This window comes from Myotis davidii, unplaced genomic scaffold, assembly GCF_000327345.1.
Source record: "Myotis davidii unplaced genomic scaffold, ASM32734v1 scaffold188, whole genome shotgun sequence".
In the NCBI taxonomy this organism is placed as follows: domain Eukaryota; kingdom Metazoa; phylum Chordata; class Mammalia; order Chiroptera; family Vespertilionidae; genus Myotis; species Myotis davidii.
In genome coordinates this window covers 530,721-557,899 of record NW_006299270.1, presented here as the reverse complement: position 1 = coordinate 557,899, position 27,179 = coordinate 530,721, and the positions used below count along the sequence as shown (strand labels likewise).

At 36.2% G+C, this 27,179-nt stretch overlaps 1 protein-coding gene across 1 annotated transcript in view; it reads right to left on the bottom strand.

The window, feature by feature from the left end:
* Window positions 1–7,704, bottom strand: part of KLRD1 (killer cell lectin like receptor D1) — a 16,278-nt gene extending 8,574 nt beyond the window's left edge. Inside the window, exons 1-6 of the mRNA XM_015571177.1 lie at window positions 7,596–7,704; window positions 6,250–6,342; window positions 6,039–6,104; window positions 3,962–4,113; window positions 3,031–3,134; window positions 2,254–2,427 (exon numbers count right to left, since the gene is read on the bottom strand). Of these exons, the coding sequence (XP_015426663.1) occupies window positions 2,316–2,427; window positions 3,031–3,134; window positions 3,962–4,113; window positions 6,039–6,104; window positions 6,250–6,342; window positions 7,596–7,602 (534 nt within the window). The 5' untranslated portion in view covers window positions 7,603–7,704 and the 3' untranslated portion in view covers window positions 2,254–2,315. The remainder of the gene's footprint in view (window positions 1–2,253; window positions 2,428–3,030; window positions 3,135–3,961; window positions 4,114–6,038; window positions 6,105–6,249; window positions 6,343–7,595) is intronic.
* Window positions 7,705–27,179: the final 19,475 nt, after the last annotated feature.

Here is a 27,179-nt window from a genome sequence, read left to right as displayed (position 1 = left end):
GTATTAAAGGGTTGAGGCATCAGGACGGTTGAGAACCACTGCTCTAAGGGTTACATATTTAGGGTTACAGTATAAAATTAAGAAGTCTACACGGACTATTGCCATATTATTTTGTATGTTTCTTAGACATTTCCTCATCCTCTCCAATTTGTTTTACATCTAACACTTCGAGAGTCACTCAACTAAATCCTTCTATGTGCATAATCTCATTCCAAGAAAAAAAAATAGAGAACAAAAGAAAGAAATAAAGTGTCTATCCCCAGAGAATATATTAGAAATCTCATGTCAGGGGGGAAAAAAATACTTAGTAGAAAGACCTTTATGTAAAAGAAGTCATTCCCATCCCAAAGATTATAAAGAGACTTTGAGAATGAAGGAAAGCAGAATGCAGGTAAGAGTGGGAGGAATAATATTAAACATGAAATGGGTCACATGGTCAAGGCCTGAGTATGACTAATATAAGGGGACCATGCTGTGAGAGAGACACACGCCATGGGTGACTAGAATCATCCATTCAATCCACTTTCCATTGGAATACTCAGAAATTATATGGAAGCTGAAAAACCTCAGAGCTATAATTTTCTTCTCCCAGTGGAGACAAATTTTGACATAGATTAGTCTCTGAAATTAGACATCATCTATCATATTTATCATCGTGTGCTTCCTCACTGCTCCTGCAACTGGGATGAAAGTTCAAGAGTTCTCTGAAAAAAAAAAAAAGGAAGGTTGGGCTCTGCACACCTCATAGGTGATGATGTGCAACTAGCAATTTGAACCTACACTTGGATGCGGCTAAATGAAAACAGTTGACATTCATCCAGACAGAAATTATGACAATGGAACATCCTTGGTTCATTGCAGAGGAAATCACTCTAAGCAAGAAAATAAACAAAAGAAACAAGAATCCCAAAGGAAATTGCTTCATGGGAGGAGGACAGGGAGATGGGAGAGTTGGAACAGGAAACTACTCATTTAATTATAATCTTATCGATACTGTTTTTAAATTGCATTTGAAGTGTATTGCTTGGGAATCATGTGGACAATAAAGCCAAAACATAAAATATCCAGGAAGAACAATGCATGTTCGCTTAGTTCCAGTTAAACATTTGAAAAATGTTTTAGTCTGTCCTGTGTTGTTGTTGTTTTTTCATAATATAATTTAAGTGTATTTTTTCCCAAGTCAATCTTTATACATGAAAGTAAAGAGTTCAGCTTCTAGTCTTATTATATTTATATAATGACAAATAAAAGATCTTTTCTTCTTCCTGGCTCATTATATATTAAAAATCAATTTGAGTTCTTAATTATTATTATTTAATTGAAATATAAAACTACTAAATATATAGACATGTCAATAAAAATTTCTAAATATGTCTATACAACAATTAACCAAAATGAAAGGAAATTGGATTCTGAAGTCTGTGAGACTATAAAAACCTCATCCAGATCTCAAGACTTGGACCTCATTGTGTTCCTAGCCCTTCTATGACACATTCAGAAACCCCTCTATAAAATGGTTCACTCCTTCCACACACACAAAAAAAGGGAATTGTTCATATTTTACACATAACTTTTAGGAAAAGGTTCTTGGGATTGATTAGGGATTAACATCTTCAATGCATGTGCAAATCCTTTATTGATTGATAAGAAAGAGTGAAGTAAAGAAAGAGGTATTGTCCATGTATGTGATTAGGACTTGGAGTCCCTTTACTGTTGCAAATTCTGAAAGCAATTAAACAGGAATCACATATTTGACCAAAGACTTAAAATATTCTTACAGAACTCAGGAGCATCAAGTGAAAACACAAATGTGTGCCCCTCTGGAGCTGGAAGATACACCTGAGGAAACGTATATGGCACTTTCAACTCTGCATTAACGCATGTAGAAGTGTAGGTATCCAGGAAGAACTACCAGAAATGTGAGATGAAGATGGGAATTCCCAATATAGTACTCCACACAAAGGTTTGAGATGATGTTGGTGTATACTATTTAATGTAAATTGTTTTATTTAATTTCTGCAGAGAAAATTTACCAGGAAGTATACATGACAATATTGATCATATGCACTAAATCAAAATATTTATGAAATTATTTACCTGAGGTTTTATAATTTCAGTTATACATACATGCATTTCATCAATTTTAAAACATATGTTTTCAAATATATGAAAATTGCATGATAAGATGTAATATGAAACATTTTACAGATCTCAGAAATAGATAATTTGTAATGATGTAAGAGGTAGACTTACCATTTTTAGTAATACTGGACCTTCATTGCCCACCCTTCTGCCCTAAGCAACACCTAAATAAGCTATTGTTTACAGATATAATAATTTTCATCTGTGCAGGGTTCTTCCAAAACATTTTTGGATGCACTATACACCATGCAGTTTTCTTCATCTAAACTTTCATTGAATGCAAATCTGTAATGAAAAATAAAATGTTATACAGAAAAAGGAAATGGAAATGAAAATATCCTATCTGAAAAAAAAAACATGTATTTGCTAATTTAGTCCAGGAAAACAAGTCAGAGCATAAAAGTGTCGTTGTATGATGCTACAAATACCATGTTTGTGAGTGGAAGCCATATTCCAAGATTACAAATATACAGAAAATAAACTCAGATTATATAAAACATGGGAGGATGCTGAGAATATTGGGTCCCACCAGAAAAAAAGAAAAGAATGGCTATCCTGCTTTTCCTGGACAGTTTATGTGTGAGAGGGCAGCTTTTTATTTCATGTTGTTGCTAATTATCTGCTCATTTAAGGCCTGGTACCAAGGTAAAAAGAAAAAGTCACAACCTATTTTATGGTCTAAAGTACAGTAACTTCATGTCACTTGGGCATTCACTTGGATGTTCTAGATAAGGGTAAAACTGTTGTTCTCTTGTACCTAATCTCTTTTCTGTATTCTCATGCTCCAAACAGGTTTATCTTAGCTACAGTGTTCCTGGAATTTATATTCTCTGAGTAGTAAAGATAAACCCATAAAGAACAGGAAAGGCTTGACCATCAGAAACTTACAGTTTTTTGGAGACAGCAAAGCCATCTTCCCACAACCAGGCATGATGTTGGTCGGAGTAATATGGTCCAATCCAGTAAAAATTTCTACTGAATTTCATAAACTGCTGCTTTGAAACAGAGACAAATATATTAATCTAATTTGAATCTACTCTACAAATAAAGTACTTTCAAGAAAGTTAGTGTCCAGAATCATATCCAGACTCTAAATCAATCAAACTGAAATCATTTTAAAAGTCTAGTACAGGAAGTATGGTCATGTCTCGTCATGTTCTCTCATATGAAGTCCATTCATTCACGGAGGAAGAAAATATCACAAATCTCAATTCTTGAATGAATGGAAAACTTTATAAAAGGGTTAGATTTTCATGAAACAGTTCCTTCACAGAAGATAAGCCATAAGATTTGATTCCAAATCAAAAGCATCTTGAGGAATAATTTTTCAGATATAACCTTTTTGTCCTATACTCCCCACAAGTTCCTCATGCAACTAGAGTACTATTTCACTTAAGAGTTGGGTAGCTATTATAATCATGCTCTCATATTCGTCCCTCCTTATATCCCAGTATAATCACAATGGCTATATAATTATAAAACTTATATATTCAATTAAAAAACTAAAAATTGAAAACTTGCTTAATTGGTTCTTTGAATTAAAATAATGATCTATTACTTATTTCTTCTTTGATTTCTCTCTAAAATGCCTCTTGTACTTTATCTGGCATCTATCTTAATTTTTATTCCTATAATATAAAGTTTTGAGAAATTTTGTGTTGGTTTTATAATGATTGTTCTAAGGAATAAAAAATTAGTAAGTCAGTATATAATCATCCATTTATTATCTGAAAAGGTTTGAATCAAAGTAATTAGCTTCCTTAGATAATATGTTATCCTAGGCCAAAGACAATATAAGAAAACAAAATTAAATACACACCAGCTCATCTCTGTTTTTCAACTGAAGTAGACTGGAATTATGAGATGCACAGAAATCCCTACTTTCTGCCCATTTTTTTTTCTCATTGGAAATGAAGTAACAATTGCATTGGTACCCAATCCACTTTTCTTGGCAAAAACAGCAGCCAGAGCCTAAAAGAAAAAAATAAAACTTGACTGATGACATTGGAGATTCAATTTTTTTAAGTGCTATTTACTCATTCAAAAATCATTTTATTTTTTCTACAAATATTTTTTGAAGACAACTTCAGAGGATAGTCATGTGAATGAATCATGGGCATTATATTGTAGAGATAGCATCAGAATCATCAATCTGTTATTAATCATATTTAATGCTAGTTTGAGTAAATATACATAAGAAATTCAGTATGTTAAAACATCCGATAGTGGAGTGTAGGAAGTGACACAAAGTTGAGCTCTGCTGTGTGAATAGGATTAATTAGATGGAAGAGATATTTAGGGAAGAAAGACATTTTAGCATATTTTCTGAGTCAGAAATAAGTATGGTACATTGGGAGAACTATGATATATATTTTAGATATTTTATTTTCAAACTGAAGATAAATAGAACAATTGGTTTGAAGACCAATCATACAGTTAACTGGTAAGAGTGCCTTGAACATTTTATCCTCAGAGATAGGAGTAATGATACAGGGTATGTACTCAATCTTTGCCAAGTGAATGGTGCTCAAATTATAGAGTAGAATGGTCATTACATGGGGAAGGAGTCGGGGAAGTGGAGAGAAGTTGGAAATAAACTTCCAGTTAGAAGATCAGTGTTCTGAGGGTCTACTGAATAACATTGGGATTAGTTAACAATACTGTATTATACACTTGTAAGTTGCTAAAGGATAGATGTTAAATGTCCTCAGAACAAAAAAGAAATGCAATTATGTGACATGATGGAGGTATTAGCTAGTGCTACAGTGGTCATCATATTATATGTGTATCAAAATCAACAAATTGTGTACTTTAAACTTATACAATGTTATATTCAATGATCCTAGACCTATATAATGAAGAGCTCATATGCAAATGGTCATCACACCCTCGAGCCCTTGCGCCCTTGCACCCTCGTGCGCGGGGCGGGGGACCTGAGGCTGGGCAGGGGGACCTGAGGCTGCAACCCCTGCCTGGCGGGGTTTGGCAGGGGACCTGAGGCTATGCCCCCCCACCTGGAAATGGGCCTGGGAACCGGAGGCTGCGCCTCCACCCTGAGGGGCTTGACAAGGGTGGGGCAGGCCGGGTCTGGGTCTTGTGCAATTTTGAGGTGCATGCAAGTAGACGGGAACTTGACTCTGGGTCCTGTGGTGCACCCCAAGCTCTGACAGGAGGGGATTTTTCATATACATTTTACTAATTTTCGTTCATCTCTGACAGTTCTATTATAGAGAAAGGGCAAATAGCAATATTAAAATATTTCCTCTAATTAATTCCCTTTTAATGGTGCAAGAATTTTGTGCACCAGGACACTAGTATCTCAATAAAACTGGAAAATACCTCAAGAAGAAAAGGATAAATATAATACTATTTGATCATAGAAGATGATGAGACAACTTGGAGAGAATTTGGAAAAATGCATTAAAAAAATTGGACTCAGAGTTGGCTTACAATGGAAATACAGGTTCAGATTTGTAGAAATCTCTGCACTATATTCTGAGTCATGTAAGAAATGAAGCAAAGGTAAAGAGACATATAAATATAAGTTATGAGCATATAAGTTATGAGCAAACACTGGCAGGTAATAAGGATTAGCTGTAATATGTACTATAATTTGTTTTTGATTTGTTATATAAACATTAGCACTCATACAGGAAAACCATGTCATTTCAGGCCAATATTTTCCTTATTACTTAAATATATAAATGATGCACATTCAATGTACTAATAATTTAATAATTCTTACATTAGAGACCAAAGAAATGAGACTATTCTACAATTAGTAGATAAACTTGTCTTTTACTAAGTGTAATATTCCATCATACTTCTGTGTGAGAAAAACAAGAAACTATTTCATGCTCTATCAAAACTAATACTTTCCAAATTATGGAACCTACCTTTCTGAGGTTCGATGGTGGTGGGTCCTGGAGATGGTGTTGGCTGAACACTTTGTTTAGTAAGTGCTGTGAGAAATAATTAGAAATTTACTTAATTAGGTACAGGTTTGTAAAATAGAACAATATCATACATTAGTAAAATGAAATATTTCTTATTGAATGGCTTCATTCCAGTCTTGATCTTTATATCTACTTGCCTAGAAAAGCTTACCATTTTTCAGCAAAATTCCCAAAGTAGCCATTAGCACAAGGCACGTTACTCCTAAGATCCCAGAAATCAACCTCCATGGAGTGCTCTGAAAAGCTGTAGAGAAAGGGAGGTAGAAGGATGAGTTTAATAACAAACGCAGAAGCTAAAGTGCTTCTATGCAGAAACTAGAGAGAGAATCCAAAAATTTATTCGATTTGAAAACCCAACTATCTTGCCAATGAAACATTGAAAAATGAAGACATCCCATTGAGAATTCCACCCAAAAGTAAAAATTTTACGAGATGTACTTTATTCTTTAGGAAGGTTACCCATATTTTTCTTCTTTATCAGCTTTCTCAGAAAGCAGATTCAACATTTATTTTTAATTTGGCGAAGAAGCCCAAAGATCTGGAGTAAGAAGAAATGAAGAGGCACCCAGCTCTGTTTTATGGGCTTACAAAACAAACATTTACTTTAATTTTCTCAACAAAAATCACAAGATAGTAGTATGATTCCCATTAGGTAGATGAGAAAATTTAAAAGTTATTATTAATATTATTTTCTCAAGATATCAAAACTAGCAACTACCCAAGTCAGAAATCAAACAAAAGTTTGTCTGGGACCAGAGTCTTTATTTAATATATTCTGTCATTCTCACAAACCTACTTGGGAGCGTGTCCTTTTGAGACTACCCTGAGAAAGGTCAGGTGCTCCTAGATTTGTAGAGATTTTACAGGGAAGAAAAGACATTGGAGTATCTGGACCAAAGCATGTTCAATACATGGAGGGCTGGGTTTATATCACATTGGATTATGATGCATAAGCAACAATTTTTTACAAGAACATTATATTACCTAATACCTCATATTCCTTGCTTATAACCATTGTCCCTACAACAATTCAACATTAGGAGATTCTGCATTAACATCAGCACACTCCTAAAATGTTGTCATTAATAACAGACCAATGTGTCAAATTGTCAATCTGGTTGGTGTTTGGACTTCACAACCCAAATGCAAAATTTTAAAATAGCACTTGTAAGCACTGTGTCTTAAATATTTGGCATTCTCTATTTTACTAGAGAATGTTGCTCATAATTTAAGCTGGAAAATTCAGTTCTCATTTAGAATTTAGAGCTTTCCCTGCCATTGGCCATTTTTTAAACCTGTTGGGAAAGCTTCACAAAATCATTTCTAAGTTACAGAATAAAGAGTTAGAGAAGTAAAATTAAATGGGAAAGGCTGATACACGGGAAGCCTAACATTTCCCATATTATTTTCTTACAGCATGCCCTGAAATGAGCTATACCCACAAGACATGGTTTCCATTTATATTTACTTTTAAATTTTTGATTCAGGCCGACATACCTGCCATGAGAAATGTTGTTCCAGGATAAGTCACGATGTTTGTTTGTTTAAGAAGAACGGTGTTGAATCACAGAATTGAGCTGAAGGCTAAGCACCTGAAAGTTGTGTATGAAGAAATTCAAAAGGAAAAGGAAAAGGAAAAAAAATTGTGTATTTTAGTGATATTCTTGGTGTTCCGGAAACCACAATACAGGAAATTGTCACTACACTTGTGTAATGCAAATTCTCTGACAATCAGAAGGAAAAAAAAGTAAAAGGTTTTTTTTAACGTTTGAACAGGGATCATCTTTTAAAACTATTGGGAAAATGGGAAAAAAGATGGGCAAACCAAAGGTAAATTTGCTTAGTATAATAAAGTGCCACAAGAATTTTCTTCTTTTAATAATGATAAACATTTATAATTTACCTGTGTTGAGCACAGATTCAATTACTTGGCATATATGAGCACATTTGTTTCTGAATATTGCTTACTAATAGAGGTACATAAATATACTTATTTTTCTGATGAGAAAATGAAGGCAGAACTAAAGACATGACCACGGTCATTAAGTCTGGGACTATCTTTCTCCAGAGCACACATGCAATGCATTTCAAGTCAGACCCATCCCTCTGTGTCTATGTTTTGAGATCTTGATTTCTTTTCTTTAGCACAGAGTAGTTGTTATTTCCATCTCTCATTGTGTGCTTCCGATCCCTGCCTCATTAACCCCCGTGGGGAAGGGGAAGGTCAAAAAGGTAGAACCAGAGTGATTTTCCATTGCTGTTCCATCCATGCACACACACACACACACACACACCTGTGCTCTACAACAGCCTCAGTTGGTCCCACCCTTCAGTGGCTCATTCAGGTGAGCCCCAAAGTTTTTTTCAACATTTAACTCTCCATTGTTCAGTTCCATTCAAGTTCTTTGAATTGCAGCTGCTTTATTAGCCTTATTTGTACTATATTTAAGTATTATATTTTTACTGGGTTCTCTCACTCAGATAGCATACTGATAGCTCAGTTTACAAGTTTTTCTCTTCAGAAGAATAACCTTATTAGTGGGAAATTCAAATGTGGGACAAATGGGTGAATAAAAATCTGAAGAGTAGAAACTTTTGAGAGTGGGTGGGTGGGTGGCTGAGAAGAGATCAGCCAAACATGGACACAGATAATAGTGTGGTAAAGGCCTGGGGAGGAGAGTGGGGGCTGGCTAGAAGGGGTCAATGGGTCCTATATAATAAAAAGCTAATATGCAAATCAACCGAACAGCTGAATGACAGGTCACTATGACACGCACTGACCACCAGGGGCAGATGCCCAATGCAGAAGCTGACCTCTGGTCAGTGCGCGCCCACAGGGGGAGTGCTCCTCCGTCAGAAGCTGGGCTCACGGCTGGCAAGGGCAGTGGCAAATGCAGTGGCGGTGGCAGGAGCCTCTCCTGGCTCTGCGGCAGCTCTAGGATGTCTGACTGACAGCTTAGGCCTGCCAAAGTCAGCAGTCGGACATCCCCCCAAGAGCTCCCAAACTGCGAGAGCATGCAGGCTGGGCTGAGGGACCCCCTCCAAGTCCACAAGTTTTGTACACCAGTCCTCTAGTATATAATAATTACAACAACTAAGATTTTTTAAAAAATAATAGAGACCTTGATCTGTAATTAAATATCTGGAAATGCAATCTAATATTTACCATCAAATGAAGCAGATTCTCATATAAGTTTCTTGTTGTTTATAATATTTATTTCAAGCATTATAGTAGTAGCATATATGAAACGCATTGTAAGAGATGGGCTACTCAACAACCAAAAAACAAACAAAACAAAAAACAAGGAATGTGATTTTAGTTTCCATGAGTTAAGTTTTCCATCTGTTTAATTTGCATTGTGTGCATAGAGGTGCTGTCACTGAACCATGAAATTGCTAAAATTTAAATTCTTGCCTGAGGTTGTAAGCATGAAAATTCTTCATCCACATGTTATGCAAATTCAAGTTAAGAAAGGTAATTTAAAAGTGATCCTTTGTCTACTTGAAGTCTATTCAATTTTACTTTTAATTAAATTTATTAGAGTGACATTGGTAAATAAAATTATGTAGATTTCAAGAGTAAAATCCTATGATACAGAATCTGTATATCACATGGTGTTGATCACCCCAAGTCAAAATTCCTCTGATCCCCTTTACTACCTCCTCACACCCTTTCCCTCTGGTAACCACAATACTGTTATTTATGTCTATGAATTTTAGTTTGTGTTTTTCGTTTTTCCACTTGTTACTTTCAGTTTTATGTCCCACATATGGGTGAAATCGTTTGTTTCTTGACTTTTTCCATCTGACTAATTTCACTTAACATGTTATTCTCAAGATCCATCCATGTTGTCACAAATGGGAGTATTTCAACTTTCTTTTGGCTGTGTAGTATTCAAGAATAAAAATGGTTTTTGCTTGATAGTTACACTGCCCTTGTACTCTAGGAGATAAACAAAAGTGTTTCCTTGTCCTGTATTGGCCCATTGTGTGATAAAATGGTGAGATCAAGTCATATGCATCTCAAATGTATTTTTAGTGCTTGAAATAAGCAATTACATGTAAAATAAGAATATTTCTCCAAGCCCTAACCTTTTTAGCTCAGTGGATAGAGCGTTGGCCTGCAGACCAAAGGGTCTTAGGTTCAATTCTGGTCAAGGACATGTACCTCAGTTGCAGGCTCCCCCCTGGCCTGGGCCCTGGTCAGGGTGCATGCAGGAGGCAACAAATTGATGCGTTTCTCTCACATCGATATTTCTCTCTTCCACTCTCTCTAAAAACAAATGGGAAAATATCTTCAGAAGGGATTTAAAAAAATATCTCTCTCCAAGTTTTTTTAATATATCTGTATAACATTATCATAAAAGTGAGTTTTGTATGACACATGATGTTTAGAAAAAGGGTTTTCTGGATTAATCAGGAGGGAAAAGGACAAATGAGTGACTCCTTTACTGAGATTTATAAGCAAAAATACCCAAGAAAAAGTAAAAAGTGATGAATTAAAGTAACAAGGGTATAGATTATGTTTCTTTGGGGAAAATCTGGAAGCAATCACTGTGTGAACATGGTTTCAAAGCAAAAGGTTCAAATTATATTTAATAAAATACAATAAATCAGAAATTTTGAAAATGTGTTTTATTCTTTATATTTCAAGTAGGGACACAAATTTAATCAGTAACAATATAAGTGGTTTAAAATGTATTTGTGTAATGTTTGTTACAATAAGATAAAATACACAGCAATACATTTAAACATACTTTCTCCTGTTAACCCCTTTTTTCACTTTTTGTTTGGAAATGAATGAAGATTGATAGAAAGTTACAGAAATAATGCAGCATAGAGAGCTACCTTGTACCTTTCACTTAGTCTTCTCCAATCATGATATCTTACTTAGAGTATGTTATCAAACTCAAGACATTGACATTAATTCACAGACTTTATTCAGATTTTACCATTTTTATAAGCACCCATTTGCTTTTAAATTATTGTAACCACTACCACACGAACTCTGTTTTTATATTCTAGAAAATAATTACCAACAATTATTTTGTTACTCAGAAGTATGGTTGTTAAGGAAAAGGCAAGATATATAACGAAACTTTTTCTGTGTTTACCAACTTTCATTTTATTGAGTTGGTTCCGTAGAGGAGAATTTTAACCTTTATTGAGTACATCATTACATGCCTATTGTAGTGCTTAATGTAAATACCTTACTAAGTACATGAGCACACATTAAGTGTATCAGTACATTTAATGCTAGTGAATTATTTTGGCACGTCACTATTTTACTGACAAAGAAATGTATTAATGCACAGAAATTCTCTTACGTGCAATACTTTAATTTGCAGATGACAAAGGTCTACCTAGCAACAGGAAATCCTTAAATGTCTCCCACATCTGAATATCCTTGTCCTAGAAACAAAGATCCTGACATTCTCTGAAACTGAGTAACCAGTGTCTTATTGGTCATTCAGTTCCACGGATGAGCCTTTTCTTGATTAGGATTTTTCTTTTTGGCTCTCTAAGGAATAGAGAGAATCACCTTGCAGCTCTAGTCAAGTAAGGAAATATTTGCTATTGCTAGGTGCTGGTTTTCAGTTCTTTTGCAACACATTATCTTAATTGATCTCTGACATGTTACCCGATATCTTTGCAACTACAATATGGGATTTAGATACTGCATTGTTTGTTTTACAAGTATGGTAGCATTTCACAGTTGCAGTTTTAACTGACATTTGCAAATTCACTCATGGATATTGACCAGAGACATCACACAAAAAGCATGAAATGTACCAAGAGAACTGCTTTCCATAAAATAAAAAAAAGCAGACAAACAAGAAATAAAACAAAAGCAGCACCAATTCTGACTGCGGTTCAGGTACCGTTTAATCAGAATCAAATGTGAAAGTTTTGGATGAATTTAGACCTTTCTCAGCACTTGACTCTGCCTAATAGCTACTTTATAAAATGAAATGTCTATACAGAAAAAGAAGCATCAAATAAGGGTGATCTAATTGGTGATGCACATTTTGGAAAAACGCTGGCATTCTCAGATTGTTTAGGGCAGAGATTTTCAACCTTTTTCATCTCGTGACACACACAAACTAATTACTAAAATTCTGTGGCTCACCAAAAAATATATTTTTTGGCAATCTGACAAAAAAATAGGTATCATTTTGATTCATTCACACCAGAAAACTGTTGTGTTGGCTGTTGTCATTTTTTTTATTTGACAATCTAAGGGAAAGGAAGTCAGTGCACCCTAATAGTCCGGTATTGCATGTTTTTAAAAGTCTTGTGGCACTCAGGTTGAACATCGCTGGTTTCAGGTAAGGAGAAGTTTATAAAACGTGAAGAAAACATACAATTTGTTTCAAAATTTCTTAATTTTGGCCCTTAGAGCTCATCTCCTATTTAATAAGTCCCAGCATGGGAGACTTAGGTGTAGACATCTCACCTCGGAGCTGCAAAGAGCTGGCTGGCTGCAGCTGCGGCTTGTCAGTCCTCATGCAGCTGGAAACAGCGTCTCTGTGGTGAGCTGTTGGGTAGGCCGTTGGGTTCTCACTCTCAAACTGTGACAACTTGGTCACTCCTTGAACTTTAAAGCTCAACTATTTTTACTAAATACCCTTAAAGTGGCACTGAGCCCCTTTCTTGGCCTGTATGCAAAAGTAGCTACAGTGTAAAGCTCAAGGGTCAGCATCTGTTGATGAAATTTGGGCATAAAGAAGAAGAAACAAGGGAAGTAAAAGGATTCTGTAGGAAGAGTAAGTCGCATCAGTACCCAAGAAGCAGGTTATTCAGATCAGTAAAAATCTTTCAGTCCAGAGAACTGAACTCACCTTTTAACTCTTGTACTTAACTCTTATCTGGTGAGTGTCAATCAATTCACACATTACCAAGTACTTGTATCCTGAAATAAATCCGAGAAAAAAAGAATCATAAAGGATTATTGTTCAAATTTTATATATTTTCTCATTATTTAGTAGAAAAGTAGTCTATAATTTATTATACTCAGTCATTATGTATAAAACAGTAAAAGAATTTGGGGGGGATTACTATACACCAGTGTTGTGTTGGATATTTTAATCTTCATAACCTATGTTATTAATACTATTGTTTCTTAAATTTCATAATTGAAAACACAGAATATTATAGAGGAAATGTGATTAAAGGTAAGTAGCTAACAGTGGCCGAGCTGAGCCTCACTAAGGCTGTCTACCACTAATAGAACAATATGTAGGGATATGCTTAACATAATTCTAAGGGAATATATCATTTTGCCTCAATAATCTTGGTAATTTTTAGTACTTGTTTATATATATACTAGAGGCCCAGTGCACAAAATTCGTGCATGGCCGGGAGGGATCCTTCAGCCCGGCCTGCACCCCTTCCAATCTAGCACCCTTCGGGGGATGTCCAGCTGCCGGCAGTCAGACATCCCTCTTGAAATCCATGACCGCTGGCTCCATAAGCACAGATGTATTAGATCAAGCATGTCAAACTCAAAGGCTAACATAGACCAAATAAACAAGGTTTAAGTTTATGTGGGCTGCAAAAAAATAAAAGCTTCAATTTTCATAGAAATGTAGGTTTATTTTGATAGAGACATGCTGAATACACAGGACTGAAATTAATGAGTAATTGTTAACATAAAATAATAGAACATTTTTTAAAAAAATTAATATTTTTTCTTGAACATTAACTTACCAGACACTGAATAGCTACAAATTAATAAGCATAACACAGATAAACCTATTTTTCTTGTTCTCCAAAAGTGAAATATTTCTTGTTGCACTCACCAAACAAGCCAGTCCGAGATTAATGATGTGGCAAGCAGCTGTTTAAATATTCCTACTAGTATTAGTGGAGAGAAATGGTGCCTGCATGTAAGGTGTGTAAGGGAAATGAATGCAACACAATTATAGTAATCAGTTATTAGTGAATGTTGTAGTTATTAATAATTATGTATAAGAGGATATTGTAAAAATTAAGTTATGAAATTTTTATTAAATCATTTCTTACATACTGTTTTATTGGCTGGGCCACAAAAATTTTTATTGTGGGCTGCATGCAACCCACTGGCAGTGAGTTTGGCATGCTTGTATTAAATGTATATTATATGACAGTTACATATGTCCAGAAATATACCTATGTCAATGCATACACATTTGATTAGGTACTGCCGGATTGTCTTATGGAGGTAAAACACAGATCTGGATAATTAAGCCAAGTTGTCACCATAATGTTATATAAGAGTGGCTTTTTTACATCCTAGCAAGCTTTTAGTTATATGCTTTATTTTTGGTTTCCCTGTTTTCATGTCTCCTGGCTTCAATGAATTATACTTTAATTTTTAAATATTTATAAACACTAATATCAATTTGTGAATGATGCTTTCAGATATAAAATAATTCATGTGAAAAGGATATTGACAGCAAGGTTGCTGATCCTTCTTAGAATTTATTTGGATTTCTTTGAAGTTAGATTTGAGAAAGGGGAGATTTTATCTTGCTACCTCCTTCTGCTGTTTGTGCGTTTATATGTGAGTGAGGGTATGTGTGATGTGTGTGGTGGGAGAGGTGAGAAAACTTTGACCAGAGAGGCATAAGTGCAAAATAAACATTATAATTTGGCCATAGCAATGAAAAGATATTTACTATTCACTGTAAGTGAGCATTATTGTTAAGTAGGTAGGACAAGGGTCCCAAGGTCTCAACAATTCTTACTAAACGCTATTTTGCAATGTTAAAATGTAGCATTGTATTTTACAGATCAGATGTAAACAAGATGAACCCAAACTGGGATAAATGTAGCCAGCTGCAAACTTTCTATTGTAATGATGTTTGTAATTAAATTATTAAGGTTCCCCCCCCCCACTATTATGGTAACAAACATCAATACTGGCTTTGAAAGTATTTCAGACTAAAATTAATCTACTTAAGAAATGATTGCTGGTTACCTACTAAGTGCCAGACACAAAAAAAGAAGCAAAATCCCTGTTTTGTGGTGGTTTTATTCTATTACCAGAGCCCAGTATTAAGACCATGCATATGTACAAGAGTTTATCAGAAGGAGAGACACAAAAAAGGAGGATTTGAAAGACTGGGGAAGTATGATGTGTGAGAAAATGTTAAATCTGATGGTGAAGCCTCACTGTGGAAAAGAGAACCGCGTGCGGACGTGCAGGGTGAGAGGAGCACCAAGTGCTCTGCGGCTCCCACGCTGAGGAGCAAGACTCATTTGGCTTCTTTTGAGCAGACCTCAAATTTTACTGAGAATTGCATACTCCAACCCTAGACGGGCTTTCTTACACTAAACCTGGCTAAACCGAGACCGAATGGCCGAATCTCAGTCAAGAATCCTGACATATTTTATTTTTATTAGAGATTGTAATGTAGATTTTTACTTTGTTTCCTAATCAGATGAACCTACTTTTAATGAGAACTATCCAACACCTGCACACTATTACAGATGTCACCATTTCCCACGCTTTGCTTCCCTCCACCCAGTCCTCACTGTACTTTCCCTCTGGCCATCAAAACACTGTTGTCTGTGTCTACGAGTTACATATATATGTTTTTTGGCTAATTCACCTTCTTTCATCCAATCCTCCATCCACCGTCCCCTCTGACAACAAGTGCTGGCGAGGATGTGGAGAAAAGGGAGCCCTAGTGCACTGTTGGTGGGAAAGCAGACTGGTGCAACCACTGTAAAAATCAGAATGGAGTGTCCTCAAAAAATTAAAAATGGAACTTCTTTTGACCCAGCGATCCCACTTCTGGGAATATATCCTAAGAATCCGAAACATTAATTCAAAAGAATACATGCACCCCGTGTTTACAGCAGTGTTATGAAAAATAATCAAGATCTGGAAATAGCCCAAGTGCCCATCAACAGATGAGTGGATACAAAAATCTGTGGTACATTTACACAATGGAATTCTACACGGCCATACAAAAGAAGGAACTCTTCCCTTTTACAACAGCATGGATGGACCTGAAGATTATTATGCAAAGTGAAATGAGCCAGAGAAAGACAAATACCCCATTAGTTCACTCAGGTGTAATCTAATGAACAAAATAAACTGTACTCAAACTTTTTGACAGGAAATACATCCAACAACTTTCTAGTAACAAAATATGACAAAAAAATTAAAAAAGAAAGATTGTGGGGAAGGGGTGAACTACAATTGATATATTTCTAAACTTTTTTAAAAATTTTTGTGAGTTTATTTGAGCCTTACTGATGACAATTGCCAGAAAGCAAAATCTCAATGGATTGGGATGCTGCTCTGGAGAATGGTGGGTTGGTACCTTGTTTTCATAAATTATCATCAAAGGGGAAGATGTAAGTGGATTACATGAAATCCATTGGTGATAGGTTAGGAAGGTGGGACAAAGCAAAGTGGGGAAACCTCTGGGATTGGATTAAAATGAAATGATGGACATATGCTTCTTTTGCATTGATTGATAGAGGATAGTTAACATAGTTAACAGTTACGATTAACATGATAACAATAATGAAGGAATACCCAGACATTTCAAATGTATGTTATCTTAGTTGCAAAAAGACAATAGGCTCAGTAAAGTTCAAGGTTGATCTTTGTCAGGAAAAATACTGGCCTAGGACATGACTACCCACTATAAACTGATTTTAGTTAAATATTTAATTTCAGACCATCCTTTGTGGTTACTTTAGGTCTTTGAGTTTGTGTACAACCACCATGCAGGCCTTCCCTGAACTAGTCAGGTTAGCATGTGGCCTTTCTTTTTTTCCATCCATATATCCCCCTTTTGCTCATAAATCAATCCATAGGATGCATTGATGACCAAACTTTAGGTTGAATAATGGAGTCACATGGTACAAGGAAGGCTCATTCCTAGGAAGTCTCCGTGTCAGTATTTGTCTTGCTGAACATGGTAGACCACTGAGGATGGGGCAAGACCATAGCCTTCGATGGGATTCAAGCTCGAATTTTTTTTTTAAAAAAGGCAGGTAAATGGGAGGCAGTCAGAGCCTATATGTCCTTGTTAAAAAGTATTTTGGGTCATTTCTAATTTTTGAGCCACCATGATCTGAGTCTTTTTGCTGTTTGTCTTAAGTTTTGTCTTTCTGCATCTAACATAACATTTAGTTATCAGGAACAAAAGTAACAATACTAAACCAAAAAATTAGGAACAGAAAATGTCTAATACTAGACAAGGAAAGGTCTGAGGGGACCAAGCACCCCAGCCAACCAAAAACCCCTTTACATGTATCATCCTAATTATTTCTAAACTGTTGTCAATTTTTACTTCACATTAAGCTTAACATGCCGATACAATATCCTTATAAGAACAAAAGTTCATAGCCACAAGGATGATAAAGTTTCACTCAGGAGTACTGCCTACAAAAGTGGTAAAGGACGGATTAGGGCAGCCTATCCATACCTGAAATACAAAGAAAGGAAAGTTTATCCCTGTGTTAACCCCCTTCCCGCTTCCCAGATGAGATATTTTCACATATTCCTGATGGAGGTCTGACATGCCTCTCGGGGAGGTCCGGGCTACTTGTCCTTTGCTCTGACTGAAGAGCTCACCAGGACCCTAGGAGTCACTGTTCTGGCACTAACGGAAATTCCAAGAGATATAAGAGAGTGGCTGCCCATGAATAAGAACTGGGTCAGTGTCCTCTAATTTCAGGGCTGGAATATGATGAAAACACAGACACACATGAACAAAGGTATGAGTGGTCTTCCTGGTGTGAACACCCCATGCCATGTTGAAGCACAAAAGTGAATCCATAGTAAAGCCCACACAGTTGTGTGCCTTGTCCATCCACCCTAGCGAGCTTGGGAAGTATTCTGTGAAACACAAGCAGTGTCTGTAGTGGCCACTATTAAATGCATCTGCATGCTGGCAGGGACAGCAATGCACTGAGCTCGGATGACAATGTCCAGCGGAACTGGAGCTACGGTGGCTCCTTTCTCATTAAGGACATGGTGTCTTCAGTCAGGCGCCAAATGAAATCTTCAAATAAATTTTTAGGGTCTCCTTTGTTCTACTTCTTCCTTTAAAACATATCATTTTGGAAGAACTAATCTTTCCTCTTGTGGACATGGTATTGGCTCTTCCAACTGTTTCCATAGCTGAGATTTCAAACAAATTTATTGCCTCAAATTTCTATTTTTCAGAGATCCTCTGGTCTATGATTCTGTAGTCCCAAGACATGATTCCTATGATCACCTGTCACTGACCATCCCATTCTGCTGAATGCTCCCCCAAAAGGAAATGCCTCCCATTTTCAAACAGGATGCAAAAACAAACAAACAAACAAAAAACCCACACTGGTTTCACTTCCAAAAGGCCACACCTCAGGAAAGAGTAGCTTCTGTCCCATGTTTGGCACTAACTGTTCAGTAAGGAAATAAGCTAAACACCACAAATGGTCTACGATACGACTCAAAGAAACTCAGGGATAATAGGATGCACATGGTGCCTCTGACCCTGGCCATCTAGCATGCATGGCAAGGCACAGCTAAAGCCACTGTAGACGGTGCTGTAGGGATGCAACCCTGATGCATAGAGAAGTTGAAAGTGTCAGGAAGCATCTAACCTGAACCACATCCACCAGGGGCATCCAGTAGGCTGTCACTGAAAAAACGTAATAATTTAAAAAGAGTGGACAATAACAAAAATAATCTTTTGTCTCAAATATAAAAGAAATGCATTACAAAATATTAGAGAAACACATCAAAAAGTTACATTAAAACTTTTGAGGTGACAAATTAGAGTTCATTATAAATTTCTTCTCACATATCAGTTTATATCATTTTGAATATTTTTCAACCCCAAATTTAACCTTTTATATATAAAATCACTGTTTTGCATTTTGCTCTTTGAAAACTCCTAAGTCATGGAAGAAATAATCTATTATGATTTATACATTAAAATGTTTATTCTTAGGGTAAGAATAAGTTGTGAGACTAGTATAATGTACAAACATGCAAAGTATATAATACCTAATAACTTCTCAGAAAAATCTATGGTATATATACATATATATACATATAAGTATGTATATATATGCACATATATGATATAAATGCATAGAAGTATATATACATATATGTATATATGTATACAGATTTATGATATATATTAGATGTGTTCATATATGCACACAAACATGACTTCATATGTTGGAGACTATTAATTATAGTATATCTGAAGATTAAACTTTACTGGAAATGATGTCTAAATTCTGATATGGCCCTGACTCTTTTGGTCAGACCTCATCAACAGCTCAATGTACTCTGTGTGGTCAAAAGGTCTACTGCACAGAACAAAATATTTCCAACCACAGGCCTACTCAGTGCTGCTCGAAATAACTTTAACAACTACAGTAGCCTTGATATGACCATACGATTTGAGGGATGAGGTGAATGGGTATTGGACAGAGAAAATAGCATGCATGATAAAAAGGAAAAAAAAATGACCAAGAAGCTACAGCAAAGCAATTTACCTGGTCAAGGAATGAAAGATAAAGATTAAGAAAGAGAAAGACCAAATGGGAGGTGTACACCCTGGCTGTGGGTGGTCATTATCGCTTTAACAATCATTGTCTGCATCATTATTGTTCAGACAAACATGACCACAGGAAATCACACTAAATTCAAAGTCACAGCAGCTTTTACGCCTGAGAGAAGAAAAGCACGGAGAAAAGCTAGTCAAACAAAGAAAAACAACATGAGGATCATAAATCATTAGCTAGACTGTGAAGACTGGAGTTATATTCATATGAGGACTTCTTTTACCCTCAAGTCTACAATGCGGCCTTACATCTCACGGCTTTGGCACCATTTGTACAGCTTCTGCCCCCAAATATTTTAGAGTCTGGCTCGTTCATTTCATTCAGGTCTCCAAATGTCACCCCTGTGACTACTTCTTTGATCACCCTTTCTAAATGTGAAACGATGCCCACATCATTCCATATGACCTTCAATATTTCCTACAACAGATAAGCCAAAGTTCCCTTATAAAACCAACAACTAAAACTCAAAATCTAAAGTGACACAACATTGTAAATGTACTGCTATATGTGAACTTTATATTAAGTGTATTTTTATTTGATATTTTTGACTTTATGGAGAACATATTGTTTATTACATAATGCTGAGATTTACCAGGATTATAGACAATGTTAAAGGAACCAGAAAATTAGATTTTAATAAATACAGTGAACAGAATAGTGACATATAATCTTCAGAGGACTTGATTCTCAAATCAACAAGAATACTAGACAGGTAACCAAAAAGATTAAAACTAAAAGAGGTTATAGATTATTGATATTTTTAAGAGAATTCAGATAAAATAGATATATTTGTATGGTAATAATTGTTACTTAGGATTCCAAAATCCTATTCATATAACCAAAACAATTTAGATTCAAAGTTTTATTAGTTTCAAGGTTTCTCTGAATTTCCCTTTAAACCTGAATGTAATTTTGTCCTTTACCTGCTTTCCTTGTATCTATAATAATATATGCAATTTCATATAATTCTATTTTTCAGTCATATTCAGTCACAAGAACAGGTCATTTCAGCAATTCAAATTTCCAATTTGACTATATTTCAAGGCCACGTGGGAAATCCAACCTATTCTCTTTACCTCAAGATTCTTACCTTCGTCACTTCTGCAAAGTCCTTTTTGCCATACTAGGCACTATTTACAGTATCTAATGATTGTGACCTGGATATTTGCGGGGCATTATCCAGCCTACCACAGAATCCAGGATGCCTCCAGGTGCTCCCTGCCCTTGGGGGCCCCTTTTATCCCACAAGAAATACTCAGACATAGTTGATCCCAGTATTGCAGACATGTGATATGTTCCCAGTGGAGCTTCCACCATTCTGTCACCATAGGCTACTCTGGTGGGCATGATCGTGGTACCTTTTATTTATAAAGTCACTCCCACACCCACCCTCTATGCTTCTTGGCTACATTCTGTGGTGTTGGAAACAAAACTCTAACTGCATCCCTCAGGCTTCCTTGCCCTCTGGCTTCTGGCTGGTGTCAGCCATTGGAAGGCATTGGCAGGAGATCAGAAGGTAAGAGGAGAAAGCAGCCAGTTTACTCTCCAGATCCCAGCAGTGACTGGAATCTCTCCTATGAGTTCTTGGCATCTTCTGACACTTGCAGTGGATCACAATGTGATCATTGTCCTATGGTGTCCTACACAACATTGCCCAGAGTATATGTAGCTAAAAATCTATTTGATTTATTGCATTTAATAAGAAATAAAAAAAGAGTCCTGAGAAAGTTCTCTGTGGTATGTTTCTAGAATATTGGCTGCTAAAACTATATTTGCTCCATTATTACTAAATAAATAAACAAACCATCTATCTTTTGATATGGCCAATGTTGTTTTTTGGTTTTGTTTTTGTTTTCAGAAAGAATACTAAATTTTCTTCTGCACTTAATCCAGTGGTTATTTTTAATTTAAGCATCATGCATCTGGTCAACATATTAAGTAAGCAAAGGTGTTGTTGACATATCCACTCACTGTGCACTCCTCTGTCCAGTATATTTCCAACCGCAGTGTTGCCAGCACTTAAAATGGCTTTTAGCACCTAGACCACTTGATATTATAGTAATAATCCTTGGCAATCTAGGAAGAGGTGGGGTGTTATTGGAAAGGAGAATTAAATTTCTGATGAAAAAAAAATAAGTTCCTACTGTAGAAGATATTGGAAGCAAAACCTGTGTAACTGGCTAAGAAACAGTAGGTTTAGTTTAAAGGAAGAGAATGAAATAAAAACTGAGACTTACAAACGTGGATGTGGGGGTTACTACCACTTTAACTGTGACATTAGTGTCATTTATCAGTTGGACATGCAGGGTCACAGCTAATAGAAACACATAACAATGTGGGATAACATGAGGCTGGAGAATCTTTGATGTAATAAGAACAAGAAATAAGATGAGGATGAAAAATTCACTGATGCAAGTCATTCACATAACTATGTAAATATCAGAGTCCTGTTCCAAACATGTATTTCTTTGAGGCTTTTCTCTTGCTCGGGTATTTTTAAGTGGCATATTTTGTAAACAGAAATAATGGGCCAGTAAGTGCATATATGAATCTTAGTCATACTGCCTTTATATGCAAAACAGAATCTTTTGAAATCTTGAACTTTTTTAAAAATAAAATATGATGGGATGAGAAACTCTACAGAAATCACATTCAGGCACTCATATTAAAGGAACAGAAATATAGACCACAATAAAAAATAATCTCTGATGTAATAAGTGAATATACCAATATTTGCAGAACATATTAAAAAAGCAATTTATTTTTAGCATTCAGTAGCAAAAACTCTATCCTTTTAGTGGCCATTTTAGTAAGAATATAATTTAAAACTAATGAATTATTTTTCAAATAGTACCAAGGGTTATTAAATCTATAATTATAATGAAACACAGCCTATATGGAATGGACAAGAGAAGCAACAATGTCAGAAAATGAAGAGAAATCAAGTTAGCTCCGATTCAGGGATTGTTGATATATATATATATATATATTGGATGGACCAAAAGAAGCCAGTCAGAGAAAGACAAATACCATACGATTTTACTTATATGTGGAATCTAATGAACAAAACAAACAAAATAGAAACAGATTCATAGATACAGATTGATAATTGTTAGAGGGGAAGGTTTTTGGGGTGCTGAGTGAAAAAAGGTGAAGGGATTAGGCCAAAATAAACACACACAAAAAAAACCACACAAAACACCCAAAAATTCAGTCACAGACAACAGTGTAGTGATTACCAGAGGGAAAAGGGTGGTGGTGGCAGGTAGAAAAGGACAAAGAGGAAATAAATGGTAACGGAGGGAGACTTAACTTTGGATGATGAACACACAATACAATATACAGATGATGTATTATAGAATGGTACATCTGAAGCTTATATATTTTTATTAACTAATGTCACCTCAATAAATTCAATAAAAATTATAAATAAATAAATGAAGAAGTAAGCAAGATAGAGTCAGACATTTATTTTATGCCTTTTTGAGAAGACCATACCAAAGCTCATACCAATACCTGTAGACAGTAGGGAGCACGGAGATCCATCAAATGCCTTAATTTTAGCCATTTTGAGTGGTGTTACAATAAAATGTGCACCATTATTAGACTGCAAATGGTCTGGAAAGCTCACAACCTGACACTGATAACTTTTAGGGGCCAAAATATTGTGGCCAGGGCTGGTTAATCAGACTGGAATAGTTAACCCTATTGCCTGGGAAAGTGCTGACAGCAATGAAGCACCATTGATAACTCCAATAAGAGGTAATATGTCTGAGTTAGTTAATCTTCCAAGAATGGATGGGGCCACGCCTCCAACAGTAAACAGCAAGATCAACTTAGACAGGAGTCACATGTGTGGCATGCAGTGGTAGCCTCTAAATCAGGACTCCTGTATCACAGGACTCCTGCGATGGCATGGTATTGTCATGCCCAGTATGATGATGGATCCAGGCAGCAAGGTAGCAAGCAGACAATGCAAACTCAATCAATAACTTTATTCTGATCATTCTCACCAGAGAATGTGGACATCTACATGAGAGACACAGACAGTTAAATCAGTAGCATTCTAGCTTTTGGCTCAGAAGAGAAATATCTTATATCTGCCAAAGTAGGTGTCCCAATTTAGGCATCAAGGGTAGGCCACTGGCAACAATCTACCTATAAGTCAATAAAGAAAAAACATGAGATTTATCCAAAGGAATATTGGCTAAAGCGCTGAGAATGGCTTTGAGTTCTGCCAACTGAATGTAGTGACCATGTGGATTTTTGGTTCTGCACAGCTGGCAGTGTGCCAAAACAGTACATCTGTGTCAGATTTCAAATAGTCAAGTTATCAGTAAACCAGACCCAAGTATTTAAGGGGCCTCTGAAACTCAAGAGACCGACTGAGCCCATCACTTTTCTGCAGGTGATGGAGCTGGGGATAAAACTACTGCCAAAGGGACGGGTGCTACTTTTTCAGGTAAAAAAAAGACATTGCTAGAACCAGGCCATCTCTGCTCTTGAAAAAACAATCCCATTTAACCAAGAAAGCTTGTTGTGTCCTCCTCACACTGCTGTTGGTTCCAAGTTATGTCACTTCATAATGGAAATGTCAAGGAGTCACAAGGCCCCATTGTTCATGTTCTGTTCTTTAGAGAAAACTTGATTTAGGGCCAATTAGTAACTGTCTATCCAAAGAAATGTCATAGATTGCCATGTTAAGGAGACAACCAATTTCTATCCTTAAGTGTTAGAAGACTCCTTCATAAAATCATCAATTGTAGAAAGTTGTATTCCCAGAGGATATTAAGATTATCAAGCCACAAAGGTGAAAAGCATGCTACAACTTGCCAGACTATTACCAACAACCACTAAAAGTACTCTGCTTTGCAGGCAAATCCATCAAATAGTACACCCAATATTATCTCCAGCACCCAGTAAGATTCTAGGCTTTCTTGTTGGGGATGGGAGTGAAGGTGAAGAGACGGCAGTGTTTCTTTGACTTCTGGGGAAGTTAATTATCATGAATCAACCCATGTACTAATAGTCACAGGAAACTTTACTTGGAGAGCAAACTCCGGAATTCTGTAGGGGTTAATCTCCCCCTGCCCTTACTGGCTGAGGTATAATACCATTGTTAGCCAGGTCTGATGAGACCAAGGGTTCTGACTTTCCAAGTAATAGAGCATTATCTATATAGTGAATGTTTTGGACATGGGTGACTGTATCAAACAGAGCCTTCCTATATACTAAAGGCCTGGTGCACGAATTTGTGCATGGGTGGGGTCCAGCCAGCCCACCCTGATGGGGACCCATTGGGCTGTGCTGGCAGGGGGAAGGGGTCAAGGGTGGTTGGCCAACCAGTCCCGCCCCCAATCAGGGTGTTGGGGGCCAATTGGGACGTGGATCAGGCTGGTTGGCTGCTGCAGGGTGCATCATAGCCACCAGTTGTTCTGATCGTTCTGCTGTTCTGGTCGCTGGGCTTTTATATATATAGATAATTTACTAGGTAATAATTTATAAACAAAGAATATTTTATTTGGTTTCTGTGTTAGAGAATTTCATGAAGAGACATTTTTTGGGGGAGAGGGAGGATATTTACTAATATGTCTTTCAAACTAAAGCCACTCATATTAAATGGACTCTGAATATTTGAAGATTCTGATTTTTTATACACACAGGAATCCATAATGAGTAGGCATTTGCTATGGTTATGCAGAGATATGTAAGTTTTGTGTTATTTAATTTACATTTTTGTCTATTTTTATTTGATTTTGGTTTTAGTATGGATAGACAGAAATTTGCTTAAATTAATATTGTAAATTTGGCAGAAAATGCTTCCAATTGGCATAATTTAACAAAAAGAAGATATGGAAAAATGAACATAAAAGTCAGAGTTAAAAGTCTAAATCCATTATATGGAATATTTTTATAAGGTATATTTTGATACATCAAACGACGCTTCTGTCCATACTAAAGGACCTGAGATATGGCTAAGGAGTGCTTAGCAGTATTTCTGATGGTCTGGATTTGATGTACCATTGGCAAAGCTAAGGTGGTGGTCAAAGATATATGCTCTTGAATATAGAAATATCCTAATTAGTGTGAACTTTGTAAAACCAATGAATTGTGTGTCATAGACATCACCAAGAGAAAAAGGATTAAAATTAACAACCTATATGAAACTCTGGACAATTCCCTCTCTGTACCCCTAGCTTTCTTAGGGAGTGGTCAATAAAACACCTCTCTCGGTTATCACCTATTGCACTTGCTTATGCTAAAGATCCCTTTACCTTCGCTCATATTTAATTGATTTACCGTTTTTGTATTGGAACATGGGAATCTGAATTTGGGGAATGTACCCCAGGAAATTCTTAAAAATAATTAAGATTGAGAAGCACTTTTCTGCTTCTGTAAACTTTCACTTACGTTCAATGAATGTTAACATGATTTTCTCACATGAGACCAGTCAACACAGATTAAGCACCATCCTTTTTTTTTTTTCAAATCAACATTTATTTTCTAAATCTGGCAACCCTAATCAACTTCCTTCAGATTACTGAAAGGAAAATGTTCTTCCTGAAATAGCTTCCCTAAAGCCAGGCTTCCTAGCAACTTTTCAGGCTGCGTTAACACCTGCTCTCTGGTTAAAAAGATCACCAGGTGCCTAGCAGGCCTGGCTCAGTGGTTGAGTGTAAACCTATGAAGCAGGAAGTCATGGTTCGATTCCTGGTCAGAGTACATTTGTGAGTTCAATTCTGAGTGGGGGGCCTGCAGTAGGCAGTGGATCAATGATTCTCTATTATAATTGATGTTTCTATCTCTCCCTTTCCCTTCCTCTCTGAAATCAATATATAGATTTTAAAAGAGATAGAGACAATAAATTAATTGGAAGACATTTTTGAAAGCTTTCTTCAAAATACAGTATATAAAGACAGAAATTATTAGAAAGAAATTAAACATGAAGCAATTTATATAAATATCTAAAGGCAGCATTCCAGAAAGAGTGAAGAGATAAAGGGGTGGATGTGGTCTCTGTTAAATTAATAACAAAGACTTTTTTATGCCCTAACCTGTTTGGCTCAGTGGATAGAGGGTTGGCCTGTGGACTGAAGGGTCCCGGGTTTGATTCTGGTCAAGGGCATGTAACTTGGTTGCGGGCGCATCCCCATGGGGGTTGTGCAGGAGGCAGCTGATTGATGTTTCTCTCATCGATGTTTCTAACTCTCTATCCCTCTCCCTTCCTCTCTGTAAAAAATCTATAAAAAAATATATTTTAAAAAAGAAGACTTTTTTAATCCAGTGGTAATGAGACATCAACCCACAGATATAGGAAGACTAATTAACATTAATCGGGGGTGTGGTGGAAAAGTACGGGTTATAGTAAAAACCAAAGAACACCAAGAACAAAAATAAATTTCCAAAATCAGCACTAGGGAAATGGTAATTACTACAAAGAAGCATCTGATTTTTTTAAATTAAATCTTTATTGTTCAGATTATTACATTTGTTCCTCTTCCCCCC